A 19,329-nucleotide genomic window follows, 5' to 3' on the forward strand; every position below is an offset into this window, starting at 1 on the left:
TACATATTTTCTAAGAATTTTGCTGTTTTTCTTTATTGAGACAATGGTTAAATATTTACTATTGGATAAAAAGTTGTCTGACCAGTTGTCCAAACTGAGCTGTACACATTTATTTTCTTTTTCTCTGATTAACAAATTTCTAAAATATACTACCTCTTTCACACAAAATTAGATTAGATGCTACCATTAAAATCAGCTCTTAGCAGACATTGGAAGAAAAAGTATAGCTTTCTGCCCAGGTCCTGTTTTGGATCCAAGTTTATACTGCCCAGTTCGTTTCAGTGCCACATACCAACTGGAGTACTTCCTTGACCGGTACGTATTGTAGTTATTAGATTCCAGTCGTTCAAAAAAGAAACACTCGTCTGTAACACATTTCTGAAAAATAAAGGAAGAATTACTTGTTGTTATACTTTTCATATTAAATATTTATGACAGTACAAGGCCTAATCTGCTCAACCAGCAGCAGTGGTCTTGGGTTCAGCAGGACAAACTAACAAGACTCAACAGGCCAAAATGTGACGCAAACTAGCCCTGCAGAAGGATGCAGGCCAGGAACACCGCATGTTACCAGGACAGCATCGAGCATGTCTCTTCAGTAGGAGTCCGGGACCATTCTCCAGCCCCTACAACACACAGGTCAGGTGTTAAGCAGCAAGACCACACAAATGGTAGAGGAACCACACTGGTTCAGACTGGAAACATCCCATGAACATGTATCCAGGGGTCCCCTACAAGCAGAGACACGCCCAGTAATAAAAAGTACACTATACATAGGGAAGCCCAAAGCTATGGCTTCCAGTGGGTATTTATGATCCATCCACACTCCTCCCAGTCTCCAGACAGGTCACCAATCGGGTCATTTTTACTTTTATCAGGTTTTCAGTGAAGCAGTGCTAGAAAGGTAACCTAGTGTAATCTTCTGATAAAGAAGGAGGTTTGTTAATACTTTGCTGACAGAAACAGCATTCCCTGAAGCATAACAATTTTCTTTAGTGGCTAAAGTTGTTTTAAGGCATAAAAAGAATGGTTTAATGCGTAGAAAATAATTAATGATATATAATGCCAAAAATTATATTGGAACATTATACTACATATGATTAGCAATTTCCAAACACTAATAGACAATGAGGAATAAGTAATATAGAACATATTGATTTCTGGCAATCTCTTTCTTGAGGGAGCGGAAAGGACTCTGCCTTTTTATTTCAATTCAACTATTTATCATGAAAAAATAGCTGACTTTGAAATAGTTGGGCCTGGAAATAATACTCTAAGTAATAGAGACTAATAGGCTCCCACATTATTTAAATGTTCAAGGCCGGGCGCGGTGGCTCACGCCTGTAATCCTAGCACTCTCGGAGGCCGAGGCGGGTGGATCATTTGAGCTCAGGAGCTTGAGATCAGTCTGAGCAAGACAGCAAGACCTCGTCTCTACTAAAAAAACAGAAAGAAATTAGCTGGACAACTAAAAATATATAGGAAAAATTAGCCGGGCATGGTGGCGCATGCCTGTAGTCCCAGCTACTTGGGAGGCTGAGGCAGGAGGATCACTTGAGCCCAGGAGTTTGAGGTTGCTGTGAGCTAGGCTGACACTACGGCACTCACTCTAGCCCGGGCAACAGAGTGAGACACTGTCTCAAAAAAAAAAAAAAAAGAAAGAAATGTTAAAAGCACAACTTCACTGGGTAGCACTGATGATACTGACCTCTAGCGTGGGGAAGGAAGAAATCAAGAGTTACTCACTTTAAAAGAAAAAACGTCATTTATTTTTTACATTACAATTATATATATATTATCAATTGAATGAAAAACTTATATAGAAAACCATACAAATTTTTACACATTTGTATCTACACATGTGGATGTATACATAGATATACTGCATAAATATATGGTTTTGTATTAATGAGTATGTCAGATTCTAGGTTATTTTTATATTACTCATATCCAGGAAACTTCAGGTTTGGGAAAACCCACAGTGAAAAGACTTGAACCTTTCCCCAGATTCTTTGGTTCCAAGATAAGGCAAACAATCGCACAAACTGTGACAAAAACATGACAAAAATTAAAAGTAAAGGACTGGCAAAGACAGAAAAGTAAATAACATGTCTCAGCCATCTAAAATAAGGGTATGATATTAGATCGTATAATCTGCTTCTAGAGATAAGAATTTTACTGGATATTTGCTTGGTTTTAATATTTTGACTGCTGTTCATTGAATTTTTAAAAATTGAAATACAAACTTAACTAATTTGCCATTATATAATACATTACCAATAAAGACATGTAAGTCTTTCTGATGCGAACAAATCATATGTGGCCTTACAGAGAACCAAACATTGTACAGGACCCAGCTATATGATACACAGGACTGTCTCGTGCTGTGCATAAAGACTCAAGTATGATAAGAGTAATACAAATATTCCAAGAATAATGTAGATATTTCAAATCCAATACTTTCATTCTACCTTGGGTGAAATTTAGTACCCTTCTTATGTAAACTGAAGTTAACCGGTGTTAACTTTATTTTCACTGCAAGTGATTAAAAAAACCCTCTCTTTTTCTTATTCCAGGTTTAAAACCAGGAATAGAAGTGGAGGGGAAGCAAAGAGTGAAAGGAAAAGTCATAGTAATCATGAAGGTAACGTGAAAGGTCATCATCGACCTTCACAGGCTGATTCTCCAGAGGTAAACTTAAGACCATGCCATCATATGTTCATTTTTGGTGCACTGTGAACTTCCGGATGCCCCACCTTGCTAGACGGCACTCCCTACCATGCTTGGCCTCCTGGGATACTTACCAAGCCAATAATGTTTGCCTTTTCAGCCAGTTCTTAATATTTCAGAGAAAAGAAATGCTTAGGGACTAAGCATTGTAGGGATACATCATGGAACCCACAAACTCTTTTCTTTTTTTTTTTTTTTTTTTTTTGCAGAGGTTACTAGTAACTTTGAAAAAACAGTGGAGGGAAGAAAAACTTGCATCTGTGCTGGATGTTCAGTCATGTAAATTTACGAAACAACTGTTCTGCACTTGACGACAAACTGCATTATTTTTTTAAATCAGTAGTCGAGCCAGAATTCAGTTCTTACGAAAAGCAGATGTTTAACAGCCCAATATAAATACAATTTTCAAGTCTGTCCATTCTAAGTTTACAAATCATCTTCAGTGACTGTGATCTCAGTGTTCCTATTAAAAATTGGTACAATATAATTTTTATTAAACACTATAAACATATTTACAGAGCTCTTTTCCTATTCTCAATGTTTGTTCACCATTTCAAACTTAAGATAAAAAGGTCTTCAGAAGAACATCACAGAGGAAGTGGATAAGTGACTTCTAAGGGCTTGTAACAACTTGTACCTTGCTTTCAAGGCCTTATTTTATACAGGCTAACAGCTGAGAAGTTCATGGTTATTGCTGGCTTTCATGCATATCATTTCATTTAAAAATCACAACAATCTTTTCACATAATTATACTCATCAACAAATGAAGAATTCAAAGCTCAGTGCTTTTAGTAACTTAGATTGTGGACATCTTTTGTCCATGTATCTATCTGACACCTTTTCATCAAATTAAATTTTCCTTTATTTTGTTGATTTTTTTTTAAGATTTAAGAATAATTTGAGGGTACAGGAAGCACACAGTTCAAACAATGCATTTATTCATTCAATGTATATATATTTTTTCTTCTAAGCACCTGGGACACATCAGTGAACAAAACTAAACAAAGACCCCTGCCTTTGTGCCACTCAAATTCTAGCTCGGGAGACACCACAAGCAATAAGCATAACTGAACAAATAATATTCTATGTTAAAATATGAGAAATACAAGCAGAAAAAAGTGAAGCTGAGCAGGGATGGGGAGTGGTAGGGGCATAGGTTAGGCTGCAATATTAAACAGCACGGTTACAGCAGGCTCCACTGAGACAGTGATTTTTGAGTAAACACTTGAAGACGGTGAAGGAGTTAACCACCCAGATGTCAGAGAAGAACATTCCAATCAGAACAGCCAGTGCACAGGCCCCATGAGTGTTTGAGGACAATGTGGTTGAAGTAGAGGGCTTGAGAGGAAGAGTAGTAGGAAATGAGGTCAGAGAGGGAGGTAATGGGATGGGACAGGCGGGCAGAACCCATAGAATTTTGAAGGCTAGTGTAAATATTTTGGCTCTTACCCTAAGAAAATAGAGAGCCACTGTAGGCTTTTGAGCAGAAAAACAGCATGATCTGACATATTTTTCCAGGATTACTCTTGCTGCCAAGACTACAGGGGGCCAAAAGTAGACACAGAGAGACCAGTTAGAGGCATATTGAGTAATATAGGAAGAGAGAATAGAGACTCAGATCACAGAGGTAACAGTAGACAAGAAGCTGTCTTATATTTTGATGAGAGAGTCAACAGGGTTTCCTAATAGACTGGATGTACGGTGTGAGAGAAACAGGAATCAAGGACAGCACTGAAGTTTATGTTCTAGAATGATGGACTTGCCATCAACTGAGATGGGGAAAACTATGAGGGGGAAAAACTTTATAGGAAAAGGTTAGTAATTCAGTTTTGCACATGTTGAGTTTGAGATGAATAGTAGACATCCAAATAGTGATAATAAGTATTCATTGAGCACCTACTATGCAACAAACACACTGCGTAATTTTCTTTCCCTCTTGCTAATGCCAATAACTATAAAATTGGAAGTTGAAAAGTATTCATTTATCTGGAGTACTAGAAAGTGTGTTACATAAAATAATTTCAATAAAACATTATTCTCAATTCTAAAAGGTATGAACCCTAAAAAAATGAATACAGATATATACATGTATGGCAGTCATATAAACCTGTTATATGTTAGTGATGGGCCAACACGTCAAAGTTTCCCTGGAAGCTGTCCACATAAGCCAGCTTACGGGGGTCCTATAAGAGGGGCTCAATAACCATTTGTTGATACTGATGATGCTAATGATTTTAAAGATGGTGCTGGGAGTTTGACCCTTTGTGGGGGTATCTGATTTTATCTAATTTTTATTTTTATCAAATTTACTCTGACATTTCAAAAAAAATAAATTTATATGAGATATTGATACAAAATGAAAAGCTGATCCTAGGAAATGGTGGGAGCCGGGTTTCTCACTGTTGGGGTGGGAGGTTACAGACAAGCCAAGGAGGGGAGGCTAAGATATTCATGTGGTACTGATAGAGTAGGGTTGGAGACATCAGCGTGAACTAATTCATTTAGTTTAATATAGACACAGATAGCTAAATATAGAAATAACCAAAGATATGTGTATACAGCCAGGTTAGTAAATTTCTTGTTCTGTCAGCTGAGAGGGCTTAAAAGCAAAGACCTCTGTAGCAACAAGCACACCCAGCATCCAGATCATGGTTTCTAATACCATTCTCCAATAAAAGGAACAAAGGCTCCTGGGAGAAATGGCTCATTCTAGGCTGGCATAGGGAATATACAAGATGGTCCTCAAGCATCTTGTAGGCCAAAAAATAATGAAGTGCTCAAAACAGACATATTGATTGGGGTATGTCAACGCGCACAGGAGCCAACTGGAAGAGCTCCCAATGGCCAAAGCTGGAACTATTTGAGCAACAAAATCAATAATGTAATATTGGATTATAACTCAAACTATAAATAATATCTGTGAGCATATACATATATAAATGATTGAATAAATAAATAAATGGAGCAAAATGGACACATTTCCCACGCAAAAGAATTCCAAATAATTTATGTAGACACTACCCCTTCAAGGAGGTGGAGCATAACCATAACCCCCCATCCCTTAAGTGTGGACTATGCATAGTGACTTCCTTCCAAAGAGTACAGTATGGAAATGGGAGGAAAAAGTAACCTAACAGTGAAGACAAATACTCTCTCAGCCAGGTGAGCAAGGCTAACATCATGAGTGATAAATCATGAAGATAGCATATACCTTTATATGATGTCATGAAAATAGTGCCTTGCTTCTGTGATCCTCCTCCCAAACACTCCTAATCCCTGTCTAACCATGAGGAAAATATCAGACAAACCCAAACTGAAGGACATTCTAAAAATACCTGCCCAGTACTCCTAAAACTGTCAAAGTAATAAAAAATAAGGAAATCCTAAGAGACTGTCACAGTCTAGAGGAGACTAAAACATGGTGACTAAATATGGGATCCTGGAACAGAAAAAAGACATTAAGTAAAAACGAAGAAAATATGAATAAAGTATGAACTTTAGGTACTAGTAACATACCAATATTGGTTAATTAGTTGTGACAAAGTGTACCACACTAACACAGGACGTTGATAATAGGAGAAACTGAGTATAGAGTATATAGACACTATTATTTTTACAACTTTTCTGCAAACCTAAAACTATTCTAAAACTAAAATTTATTATTATTTTTTAAAATGACCCTACAGTGGCTCTCCATTTTCTTAGAATAGGAGCCAAAATATTTATAATAGCCTTCAAAAATTCTATGGGATCTGCCCTCCTGTCCTATCCCATTACCTCTCTGACCCTAGTCCTACAAGCACCATCACAAAAAAGAGTTTCTCAAGTAACTGGATCTGGTAACTCTAGCTGTAATATGAAAAATAAAAGCACGTCATTCATTTTTGTGCCCTACTATGTCCAAATACAGATAATTTGTTTATACACACATAACACTTTACTTCATCAAACTGTAAATACCATGTAAGTAAAGATTTTCATCTATTGTGTCAAATGCTATATCAGTGCCTGGCACATAGTAAGTGATCTATAAATATTTGCTAACTCAATGAACAAATGAAACTTTTAGATAGTGAACCATAAAAATACAATTCAATGACACTGAAAAATCTAAATAAGAACTAAACAAGTAGGACCAGGGAAAATCCACACTAGGAATTGAAATACAGAATATGGTTTAAATGGACTACTTGGTCCCTAAGGCAACTAGACCAGATGGTCCTTTCCCGGAGTTTGACTATCCTAATTCTTGACTGGGCTAAGAAATCTGGGCTCTACTCTTGCCTTGATCCCTAACTAACTTCTATCTTTGGATCAAGCTGTTTAACTTCTCTGGGCATCACTTCCCTCATCCGTAAAATAAGAAGATTGGATTAGATAATCTTTAGAATCCCTCCCAATCACTAATAGCCTTTTCACACAATACAAAAAGAAATAATAACTATTTTAATAGAATAAATTCTCTTCCCGCTCCCCACATCTCCCCCAGCCCTTGTCCCCACCCCCACTTTCCCTCCTTATGCATTGGCCTGACAATTCTAGTCCACTCCTAATTTTAGACTTGAACCTTATGACCATTTCCTCATGCTCTGTTTACTGGGTTGTTTATTCTTTTACAGTACTTTGAATTTGCAGTTTTGGCTTACAAGGGAGTTTGCTCAATAGGAATCTGAAAATGCTTTTGCTTACACCACACTTCTGAGAATTAAAAACAGACATGATGTAAGTATCAATGTTGGCGATTTCAGAACAAAATGAAACACACAAATTGTGCAAAGTTAAAAGTAAATTTGATCTTAATCTTGTAATTATCGATAGGTTGTATAAAAATTTAAAGAATGTGTTCTAAAAGAAGCAATAATTCTTATTAGGCATTAACATTTGCATTTAATCTAGTATTTTATCTCTTAAAAATGGTCTACATTCCTCTTCAATTATTGTATTTTTCTGACAAATTTAATCAGTATAGATTGTCAATCTGACTAATTAAGCCTTCAAAAAATCTATTTTCCCCACTTTACTATACTGTAGATTTCATTTCATTGTTAAGTCCCTTCAACTAAGAAAGTTATTCTTTGGCAAAATGTATTTTACTTTTACAGCAATTAAATGAATATCCTCAGAGAATATAAATAATTTTTCCATATTTCACCATTGTGGATCAACACAAGTTATATTCTACAACTTACTGAGATATTTTTTTTCAGAGTATCATGATCTATACTCTAGCATTATATAGAAAACAATGTGCAACTTTCTAGCAGATGAACAGTCAAGTTTTTTCGTACTAGGGCCAACATTGTGGTTGTTTGGTGATTTAAACTCAAAACTACAATTAACCTCACTATATGCAATTTTCTAAAACAATCTACAATTTGTGAACACTTAAATCATAAATCCTAATATTTGTTCTGGGCTTCTGTTGCTCATAGCAACAAAATTTATCCTGCTATGGAATTGAGTAAGAAGTCTATTGTGCTTTAAAGAACTACTCAACTGCAGCCTCCAAATACAGGCTTTGGCAGTCAAATTATAATTTACTCTTTGAACTTTCATATTTCATAACTTCAAAACAAGAGAAAAGACCCTTCAGAAATGTTTTCAAACAGTGAGAAATCAGTAACCTAAATGCATTTATACCATTAATATGGGAAGACGTTGGGTCTTCCCATAAAAATGGTATACAAACCAGTCTTTTTTCTTATTCTAACTGGTAATAATCAATCTAACATAACTCTTAGAAACCAAATGTTTTATGTATCCAGAGTACTCTTCTTTCTGGGAGGAAACTAGAATGTTTTAGAAATTATTGCACGAATCACACATGGGTAAAATGCAGAAGAACCTCAAAATGTGCCGTAACACAGCAATCTGAAAAAGGGCCAGGTAGAGGAGTGGGAAGGATTATGCCTTTGGCAAGTACAAGTTCATAAATCCTAGTTTCTCCAGGTTATGAGGCACATCTACATCCCCAAGTGATGGCCACTGATTGGAATACTGGACTTACATGAACAGTTGCTGTTGTTGACAGCTCATTGTCTATGGATCTGACTCAGAGAGAGAATGTCCCACTTACTGAATCACTGGCATCATCTCTTTGGTTTTGAGGTGGTGACACTTAACTTTTTCATCTGAAAGTTGACCCAACCCACCCAGACCAATTTGAAAGAGATAGGATTGCTGCTGAAAAGGCACGGCAGCAAGCTGCACAAATTAGATGGTAAAACTAGAGATTAACTCGTGAACTTGGCAGGAATAGGTCATATGATGGGAGCTGGAACATATATAAATAGTGACAACAACTGGATCTTGGCTGTCCCCCTCAAAAGGGACTAATAAATCCTGAATTTTCTATATATGTTTAACAGCCATGGCTTTGTCCCTACAGAGTGTTTGATAAATTTCTAAGCATTGCTAAATTCTTACTGAGTCAACTTGGTGGAAATCTATTGCATCAAGAAGAGTTAATACACATCCAAGGAGACAGAAACACATTTAAGGCTAAATAAAATGATATGACCTTAATCCTGTGGAAGTTGCTACTTAGCTAAGGAAGAAACTAGAAAATACTGTTTATTTTACAGCATCTTATGCTTCTGATGATACATAATCAATAGTTTAGGAAGCTTAATGTCTAGTCCCTGAATTCTGTAAGAATGAGATGACAGTTCAGTTTTCAAGACTATAATTTGTCTCCTTTTTTAGTTTCAGAAGTACACTTTAAGGTAGAGCACTTTTTGTTTTCATCACATTTTTTAAAATTTCAGATATTATTGGGGTACAAATGTTTTGGTAACATGGATTACTTTTGTACTGCTTGAGTCAAAGTTATAAGTGTGTCTGTCACCCAGATAGTGTACATTGTACCCGTTAGGTATGACTTCACCCACCTCCTTTTCCCCCCTCCCACCTGCATGATTTCCATTGAGTTTTACTTCCATCTGTGCACGAGTGCTAATCGGTTAGTTCCCATTTAATAATGAGTACATTTGGTGTTTGTTTTTCCATTCTTGTGATACTTAACATAGGAGAATGGTCTCTAGTTCCATCCAGATTGTTGCAAAAGACTGTTTTTTATGGCTGAATAGTACTTGACGGTGTACATATACTACATTTTATTAATCCACTCATGTATTGATGGGCACTTGGAATGATGCCACATCTTTGTGATTGTGAATTGTGCTGCAATAAACATTCTAGTCCAAGTGTCTTTTTGAAACAATGACTTTTTTTCCTTTGGGTAAATACCCAATAGTGGGACTGCTGGATCAAATGATAGGTCTACTTTTAGTTCTTTGAGGAATCTCCATACTGTTTTCCATTGAGGTTTCACTAATTTGCAGTTCCACAGCTCTTTTTCTCAGCATTTATACCAGCATCAATTGTTTTGGAACTTTTTGATAAAAGGCATTCTCACTGGGGTTAGGTGATATCTCATTGTGGTTTTGATTTGCATTTCTCTTATGATTAGTGACACTGAGTGTTTTTTCATATGTTTATTGGCTATTAGTCTATCTTCTTTTGAAAAGCTTCTGTTCATGTCTTTTGCCCACTTTTTAATGGGGTTGTTTGTTTTCATCACTTTTAACAACTATGGGGATCTTTATCACTATAGATGTATCAATATTTCAGCCTATGCTCTTGAGATGAACAGCCCCTCAGTGACTATCTAACAGGGTCACCATGATTACTAGGTTACTGGAACTTCTAATCTTAACAAGTATAAGACCAGGGTAATAACTAATCTCAAGGCACTCACTGAGCTAGATTAAGACAGACATATAAAAGGCTGGTGCTTTAAAACCATTCGATTAGTGTTGTCCATAGTTAGTTATGACGGAAGCAAATGTGTGCATCTCCTTTCTTTTCTCTACCACCCTCACTGTCTGACAGTAGCCAAACTAACACTACTGCAGAAGCCATAGTGATTTGTATAGTGATTTCATCCTAAGGTGAAAAGGGTAGGGGCATTTGAAACACTTCTTCCTCTCTCTCCTACAATATCAAAGTCATCCAAAATTACTTATTGATTCACTGTCCTAGGAAATATTTAAAATGCTACGTTGGTAGATTACCAAAGTATTATATCACCTCTTGTGTTGACAAGAGACTGGTAGAAAAAAAAGACAAGGACAGAGTGGAAGAAGCAAAAGTTACAAGTTGTCAATCTTTTAGAGCTATATTTTTTACCTAGGAAACCTCATCCAATCCCTTGATTTAAGTACCACCTATATGCTGATGATACTCACATCTATATATCAACACAGATCTTTCCTCTAAACTCTAGATTTATAAACAACTACTTAGTGAACATCTTCACCTGAATTTCCCATAGGCAACTCAAACTAAATAGGTCTAACTTTGAACTTAACTACCTTTTCCCAAATCTTTCTCTTTTCCTCCTTCCCATTTCTCATCTACCTTCTCATCCAAACCAGAAACCTAAAAGCCATTTTTTACTTTTCTCTCTACTTCACTCCTAAATCAAATCAATCACAAGTGCTAGCACTTGACTCCGTCCTCTTTGTCCTGCTGTCATTGCCAGGTCCGATCACCACTTGCCTGGACTATTACAGGGGCCCTCTAACTGGTCTCTCTCCACCAGTGTTGGCCCCCTCAAATGCATTCTTTACACTGCTGCCACAGTGATCTTCCCCAAATTCAAATCTGATCAGGTCTCCTCTTAAAACTCTTTATGGCTCTCCACTGTGCACAGTCAGCATGGTGTGTAAGGCCCTTCCACGGGCAGTCTATCTACTGCTCCAGCCTTCTCTCTCTTCCCTTCCACCTTTCTTTTCCTTTGCACTTTACACTCCAGTGTTAGTGAATTACTTGTAATTCCAGAGATACCCCACATAGCTTTTTGCATCTGTGCCTTTGCATGTCGTATGTCCCAGAGTTATCCATTCCTTCTCTACTCCTTCTGCTCCCGGACTGCCTGCTGAACTCCTTCCTCTACATCACCTAAAATTCTACCTATAGGTCCTTTCCCCAATTCTAGACAAATTTTATCACTTCCTTTCGTATATTACTTCCTATATCATAATCATAATATTTATTATCCTTTCCTCTATTACTATGCATGTATACCAAATACAGAGGCAAAACATCAAAAGCCTTACACATTATTATAAATACTTATTTACATTTCTACTACTCCTGGATTGTGACTCATTAAGGGTATATAGACCATGTGATATTCAGTTTTATAAGCCTGGTGCCTAGCACAGCATCTGGCACACTATACATCAGTAAATATTGGCTATTCTTGAAGAGGACTCTAAAATTAATCCAATTACCCCTCCCAAAATTAACAGCCACTACACCCAAATTTGTTATTAATATTTATCCTACAAAAATCACGTAACTTGATAATATCAACATAAGTATATCTTTGTCAGATAATCAATCTGAAATTGGGATGGCTGAAATATTCTTTTTCTCTGTAAGTCTGTTTCATCATCTTTAAAAATTCATAGGTCTTCATTCAGAAAAGAATTTCAAAAACTATTCGTGCAGCTCAAAACACCACAATTGCTTGATACTATTAGATTGCTTCTATGGGGGGAGTTATAGAGAGGTTATAACTGGCCATTGGCATTGGTATACACATAACATACAACACACACACACACACACACACACACACACACACACACACACACACTTCTACATACATGTCCTATCTACTCCCCCAAGCAAAAAGGAATAAGATCTGTGTCTTCTGCAGTTTTTTCCTTCCTCCCTCCCCCCCCTTTTTTTTTTGAGACAAGGTCTTGCTCTGTTACCTAGGCTAGAGTACAGTGGCATCATCATAGCTCACTGCAACCTTAAACTCCTGGCCTCAAATGATCTTCCTGCCTCAGCCTCCCAAAGTGCTAGGATTACAGGTGTGAGTCATCACACCCAGTCCTACTTCCTTAGTTTCCTCCACCATTCCCCATTCTCCACACATTGAGTATGCAATCCTATTTCTGATAATAATGGTGAAGTTGACAGGGAGCCTGCACTACTGGAAAGAATACTAGCCAGGAGCTAGGCTCCCTGACCAGCTGTGATAAAACAGAAAAGAAAAGTCCCTGCCCTGATTTATACATAAATGAGAATAACATGAGTAGGAAGTAACAATATTGAGGATCTGTTCCATGTCAGAAACTGATGTAAGCACTTGGTATATAGTATTTAATTAAATCGTCACAAAACCCCAGTGATATTAGATCATTATTGTTTCTATTTTACAGGAGAGGGAACTAACTCAGAATAATTTGCCCAAGAACACACAGCTAGTAAGCAGCAGAGTCAGCATGTGTACCCAGGTATAAAGCCCACATTCTCAACTAGTATTCTATACTGCAAATGTTTTACATATCACATTCTACAGAATAAATTTGAAAACAGATAATCAAAATTTTATATGTCTATTCCCACTGATCTTCATGTTTGATTGCACAGTATAAGGAAAAAAATTTGAATTACAGTTTAATAGCTTTGCAGAGCAAAAGCAGTGATTTAGAGCTCATGCTCTGAATCCAGACCGCCCCAAGTCCAATCCAGTCTCTACTTCATATGAGATGTGTTTAAAAAAATACTGCAGAAACAGAAAGCATTACTTACAGAAGCCAGTAATCTTCCATCTTCCTTCATAGCAAGGTAACGGTTCGCACACACTCCTTTGATAGACACAACCCCTCTCTCTTCTGCTTGAAGTTGTAGTTTGACTGCAAGTAATGGGAAAAATTACCTTTGTAACACCATAGAGAAAAGAGCAAACTGCACAACAATTACGCAACATAAAGACAAAAGACACCTGAGCAACAACTAATGCACTTGAAAACTGGTGAGGTTGGGGGGACAGGGAATATGGGGCAGATGTCAGCTAAACTGTATTAGAGAGGACGAGATGCAGATCTGCCAGCGCATCAGTGCCTCAGGACTCCCTTGTCACTCCCATGTCACAGAGTGAGCAGAAAAAGGTAATTGAAGTTAAGCAGGGGTAGCAATGTATTGAAGGGTTTAAAAACTGTTAAACACGTTTCAGACAGAGTCCTTGACATACTTCGCTGGTTCCATACAATGTGAAATCTCAGCCAGTACTCAAGGATACTGGAATACTAGACAGTTCAGTCCAGTGAAATTAAATCTAGCTACACTCAAGTGAGCTTTTTTGTTGTCACTGTTCCATGTTGGACTGGCTTTACAGTGAGCAAAGATACAATAAAATAATTATACTTGACATCTACAAGACTCTTAATAAGCAAAGCCATTGGATCCTATGGCACAGCACAGGTGTAAGCTAAAGACACATTTCATTTGCTGGGGTTAGGGGAGAGTCTTCTTAAAGGAGTAGTTTTAAACATTAAGTACTTTAAGATAGGAAATGAAAGGAATTATATTACATTTCCACATGAAGAGTACAGACTAAAATTTTCTACACTTTTCAGGAAATGAAACAAAATAACAGGCAAGCTAGCAAAAATTTGTTCTGAAAAATGGAGGACGACTGATCAACGATTCTGCACGATAAAAATGATCTATTCCCTTCTATGCCTAATTAGAGAAGCTGTCATCTTTAGCCTGGTTTCTGGAAATAATAAAATACTACTTTATATTTTCATACTTAGATAAATGTTAAAGCCCTGGATTTTACATTATACAAAAATTCTTAATACTGCAATTAGTATCAAAATCAGCTTTTTTTAGTATACACCTGAAAATTTTCTGCCATAGCTATCAAAAAATCAGGGGGAAAAAGCAAGATATTTCCTCCGTGGTAAAAATATGAAGCTTGTCACCTGCAAAGTGATTAATAAATAACTGTAAAATAGAACACTTTTGGTAGTATAAAAACATTCTTTTGTTGTATACTAAGCACCTATTAATATGAAAGGAAGCTCTCATATTATCTTGTTTTCTCTACTCAGAGCAGTTTTTGGGTTTTTTAGTTTTTGTTTTTATTCTTTGTTTGTTTGTTTTTGAGACGGAGTCTTGCTCTGTCACTAGAGCTAGAGTGCATTGGGGTCATCATAGCTCACAGCAACCTCAAAGTCCTGGGCTCAAGTGATCCTCCTGCCTCAGCCTCCCAAGTAGCTGAGACTACAGGCACGTGCTGCCACACCTAGCTAATTTTTTCTATTTTTTTGTAGAGATAGGGTTTCACTCTTGCTTAGGCTGGTCTCGAACTTCTGGCCTCAAGCAATCCTCTCACCTCAGCCTCCCAAAGTGCTAGGATTACAGGCATGAGCGAAAATGCATGGCCTCAGAGCAGTTTTATAGCAGGTATCTGTCCCTCCCACTGACTGTGAGCTGCCGGATGACAAACAACTATACCTTATCCATCTCTGTACCCCTAGCTGTAGCACAGTACCTGGCATGCAGCAGTACCTAATGAATGTTTGTTGGATGAAAGTGCCTCATAGAAAAGAAAGACAGGGGTAATACGATGGACTATATATTCTGAAAAATTCTTTCAGTATTAAGCTCCTAACAATGTCAAAGCATGAAAAAAAAAAAAGAGGAAATTTTCAGAGGCCAAAAGTAGGAAAAACAAAAAGAAAAACAATTAAGCATAAGTTCAGAGAGAAAAGCAAAAGATGCCATGTGATGATCGATATTTTATGTGTTAACTTGGCTAGGTTACAGTCCCAGTAATTCAATTAAACACACATCTGGGTGTTGCCATAAAGGTATTTAAAGATGTGATTAAAATCCATAATCAGTTGACTTTAAGTAAAGACTATTCTTGAGAATCTCACAGACCTGATTCAATCAATTGAAAAGCCTCAAGAGCAGAGCTAAGGCTTCCCAGAAGTAATTCTTCCTTCTGGACAGCTGCTTCAGCCTCTGCCCGAGAATTCTGGCCACTCATTCTGACAGCCTGCTATAGATTTCAGACTTGCCTATTCAACCCCCACTATGGTAAAAGCCAATTCCTTGCAACACACCTCTTAATATATATTTTTTAACAAGACAAAGAACTGCAGCAATGCGATTGGTGTCATACTGAAGTTTTACACATGTGCTAGGAGACCACAGAAAAGGACATATTTATTGTTAGATGAGAAGTCAGGGAATATTTCTGGGAGGGATGAGTTTTGGGCTAAGTTCTGAAGGATAAGTAGGGGATAATCACATGAACAAGGTATTAGCTAGGGAGAGACAAGGGGGAACAATATTCCAGGTAGAATGTCATTCCAGGACTGAGGCATGAAACAGCCACACTTGTTCAAAATGGTCAAGTCCTACACATCTAAAGCAATCAGCAAAATCCAGATGGAGAAATCTATAGATCAAACAATCCAATTTCTTTTTTATTTATTTTTTAAAAATTTCATTTCAGAATATTACATGGGTACAAACACTTTGGTTACATATATTGCCTTTGCACTGCCCAAATCAGAGCTAGAAGGGTGCCCATCCCCCAGAAAGTATGCACTGCACCCATTAGGTGTGAATTTACCCAACCCCCCCACCACCCCCTGCCCACCTGCCCAAGACCTGATGAATATTACTTTCAGATGTGCACATAAGTGTTGATTAGTCAGCGCCAACTTAATGGTGGGTACATGTGGTGCTTGTTTTTCCATTCTTGTGATACTTCACTTTGAAGAACGGGCTCCAGCACCATCCAAGATAACAGAAGAGGTGTTAATTCACCATTGTTTTTTATGGTTGAGTAGTATTCCATGGTATACATATACCACATTTTATTAATCCACTCATATAGTGATGGGCACTTGGATTGTTTCCACATCTTTGCAATTATGAATTGTGTTGCTACAAACATTCTAGCGCAGATGTCTTTATTATAGAACGTCTTTTTTTCCTTTGGATAAATACCCAGTAGTGGAATTGCTGGATCAAATGGTAGTTCTACTTTTAGTTCTTTAAGGTATCTCCATGTTACTTTCCATAGAGGTTGTACTAATTTGTGGTTCCACCAGCAGTGTAAGAGTGCTCCTATCTCTCTGCATCCATGCCAACATTTGTTGTTTTGGGACTTCTTGATAAAAGCCATTCTCACTGGAGTGAAGTGATATCTCATTCTGATCTTGCTTTGCATTTCCTTGATAATTAGAGATGTTGAGCAATTTTTCATAAGTTTGTTGGCCATTAGTCTGTCTTTTGAAAAGTTTCTGTTCATGTCCTTTGCCCACTTTTTAATGGGGCTGTTTGATTTTTTCTTGTTAATTTTCCTGAGTTCTCTGCAGACTCTAGTTATTAGCCCTTTATCAGATGTGTAGCATGCAAATATTTTCTCCCATTCTGTAGGTTGTCTGTTTGCTCTAGTGATAGTTTCCTTGGCTGTGCAGAAGATTTTTAATTTGATCAGGTCCCATTTATTTTTGTTGTTGCTGTGATTGTTTTGGGGTCATCTTCACAAATTCTTTGTGTAGGCTGATGTCTACAAGAATTTTTCCGATGTTTTCTTCTAAAATTCTTATGATTTAAGTCTGCTATCCATTGTGAGTTGATTTTTGTGAGAAGTGAGAGGTGTAGATCCTGTTTCAATCTTCTACATGTGACTATCCAATTTTCCCAGCACCACTTATTGAATAGGGATTCTTTTACCCACTGTATGTTTTTGTCTGCTTTGTCAAAGATCAGATGACAATATGAGGATGGTTTTATATCTGGATTCTCAGTCCTGTTCCATTAGTCAATGTCTCTGTTCTTGTGCCAGTACCATGCTGTTTTAGTTACTATAGACTTGTAGTATAACTTGAAGTCTGATGGACTGATGCCTCCTATTTTGTTATTTTCACTAAGGTTGCTTTGACTACATGGGGTTTTCTCTGGTTACATACAAAGCATAGAATTATTTTTTCTAGATCTGCAAAAAATTATGTTGGTATTTTAATAGGGATTGCATTGAATCTGTAGATCACTTTGGGTTGTATAGACATTTTAACAATACTGATTCTGCTGATCCATGAGCATGGTATGGTTTCCCATCTGTTTACATCCTCTGTAATTTCCTTTCTGAATGTTTCGTAGTTCTCCCTATATAGGTCTCTCACCTCCTTAGTTAAATATATTCCTAAATATTTTATATTTTTGGATGCTATTGTTAAAGTTATTGTGTCTTCGATTTGATTCTTGGGTTGACTATTACTGGTGTATATGAAAGGTACTGATTTGTGTACATTTTGTGTACTGAGACTTTGCAATTTCTTGAACAAATAATTGTAGGGAAAAAAAAGAATGGAAGGAGGAAATGAGGTGAAAAGAGGGTTAAAAACTCATGTATCCTAAAAGGCAAAACTAAAGTAGACTATTTGGGGATACCCATTTGTGTATTATTAAGAAAAACTATTAAGAAAACTATTGAGAAAAATAAAGAAGTAGTTGGGTATGGTAGCTCACGTCTATAATCCCAACGCTTTGGGAGGCTAAGGCAAGAGGATTGCTTAAACCCAGGAGTTCGAGACCAGCCTGGGCAATATAGTCAGACCTTGCCTCTACAAAAAATTAAAAAACTGGCTGGGCATGTGCACGTGTAGTCCCAGCTACTTGGGGGGCTGAGGCAGGAGGATCACTTGAGCCGAGGAGTTTGAGGCTACAGTGAGCTATGATCCTGCCACTGCACTCCAGCCGGGGTGACAGAACAAGATTCTACCCTATCTCAAAAAAAAAAAAAAAAGGAAAAAAATAGAAAAGAAAAATGAAGAAGTGGCTGAAATAAAAGTCCGTACATTTTTACTGGGGAGACAGGACTGTGATAGAGACAGAGGCTTCTGGGGTAGCTGGCAAAGTCCTATTTTTTGGTCTGAGTTACAGTTACAAGAATCTTCAAATAGCAGTAATTCATTAAACTACAAATTTGTTTTATGTGATTTTCTGTATCTATATTTTACATTTTTTAAGTTTTTAAAATAAAAAAAAAACTATACTAAAAGACCTTTCTAAACTGGACGTTAGACACTGATTCAACCCAAGTCATTTCAACAAGCTCGAGATGACCCTCTAGAGTCAGTTTTTGGATGCATGGAAGTTAACAGTTTTGATAAACACACACTTCTGGTGGCTTTCTAATGTTGATATTAAATCCAGTAAGAGATGAACTTGGGAAAATAAATAGTGTGTTATCCAAGCTTAAAACTCAACTTCTCTTTTTTTTCTCTCTCTGTTTAAACATAAAAGCAAAAGCTACAGACCACAAAATTGGAGAATCTAACCACAGGCAAAATCTAAGTGGTCACTTAGTTTTATCATGGTACAGTTATATCTTAAATCACATCCACAACATCCAAACAACTGTCCAACTTTTACTTAAAAATCTTCAGCAAAGGGAAACTGACACAATCTTTCTAAAATGATTTAGATACGTAAGCAAAAGATTAGAAGCTCTGATCACCGTAAGTAAACCACTCAGATGTTCAAGTGCTCAGATCATTAGCACTCAACACATTAGTTAAACAGTATAACTGGAAAGCCAAATTATTATTTCAGTGTTACCACCAGTGCTCAAAATACTCTGGAACTCCTATTTTGGAATATTCTCCCAAATCTGCATCATTTTCTTTTGAATATGCTCAAGGACAATGAATCTTAGAATCATAAACTATGAATTTATCAGCACTGTACCTCCCTACTTATAA

The 19,329-nt window shown here is 37.0% G+C and overlaps 1 protein-coding gene across 1 annotated transcript in view; it reads right to left on the bottom strand.

The window, feature by feature from the left end:
- Positions 1 to 91: 91 nt before the first annotated feature.
- The window catches only part of FGF2 (fibroblast growth factor 2), a 77,502-nt gene continuing 58,264 nt past the window's right edge, over positions 92 to 19,329 (bottom strand). Inside the window, 2 exon segments of the mRNA XM_045552640.1 lie at positions 92 to 378; positions 13,346 to 13,449. Coding sequence (XP_045408596.1) covers positions 193 to 378; positions 13,346 to 13,449 — 290 coding nt within the window. The 3' untranslated portion in view covers positions 92 to 192.

Source organism: Lemur catta, chromosome 5 (genome assembly GCF_020740605.2).
Source record: "Lemur catta isolate mLemCat1 chromosome 5, mLemCat1.pri, whole genome shotgun sequence".
NCBI lineage: Eukaryota > Metazoa > Chordata > Mammalia > Primates > Lemuridae > Lemur > Lemur catta.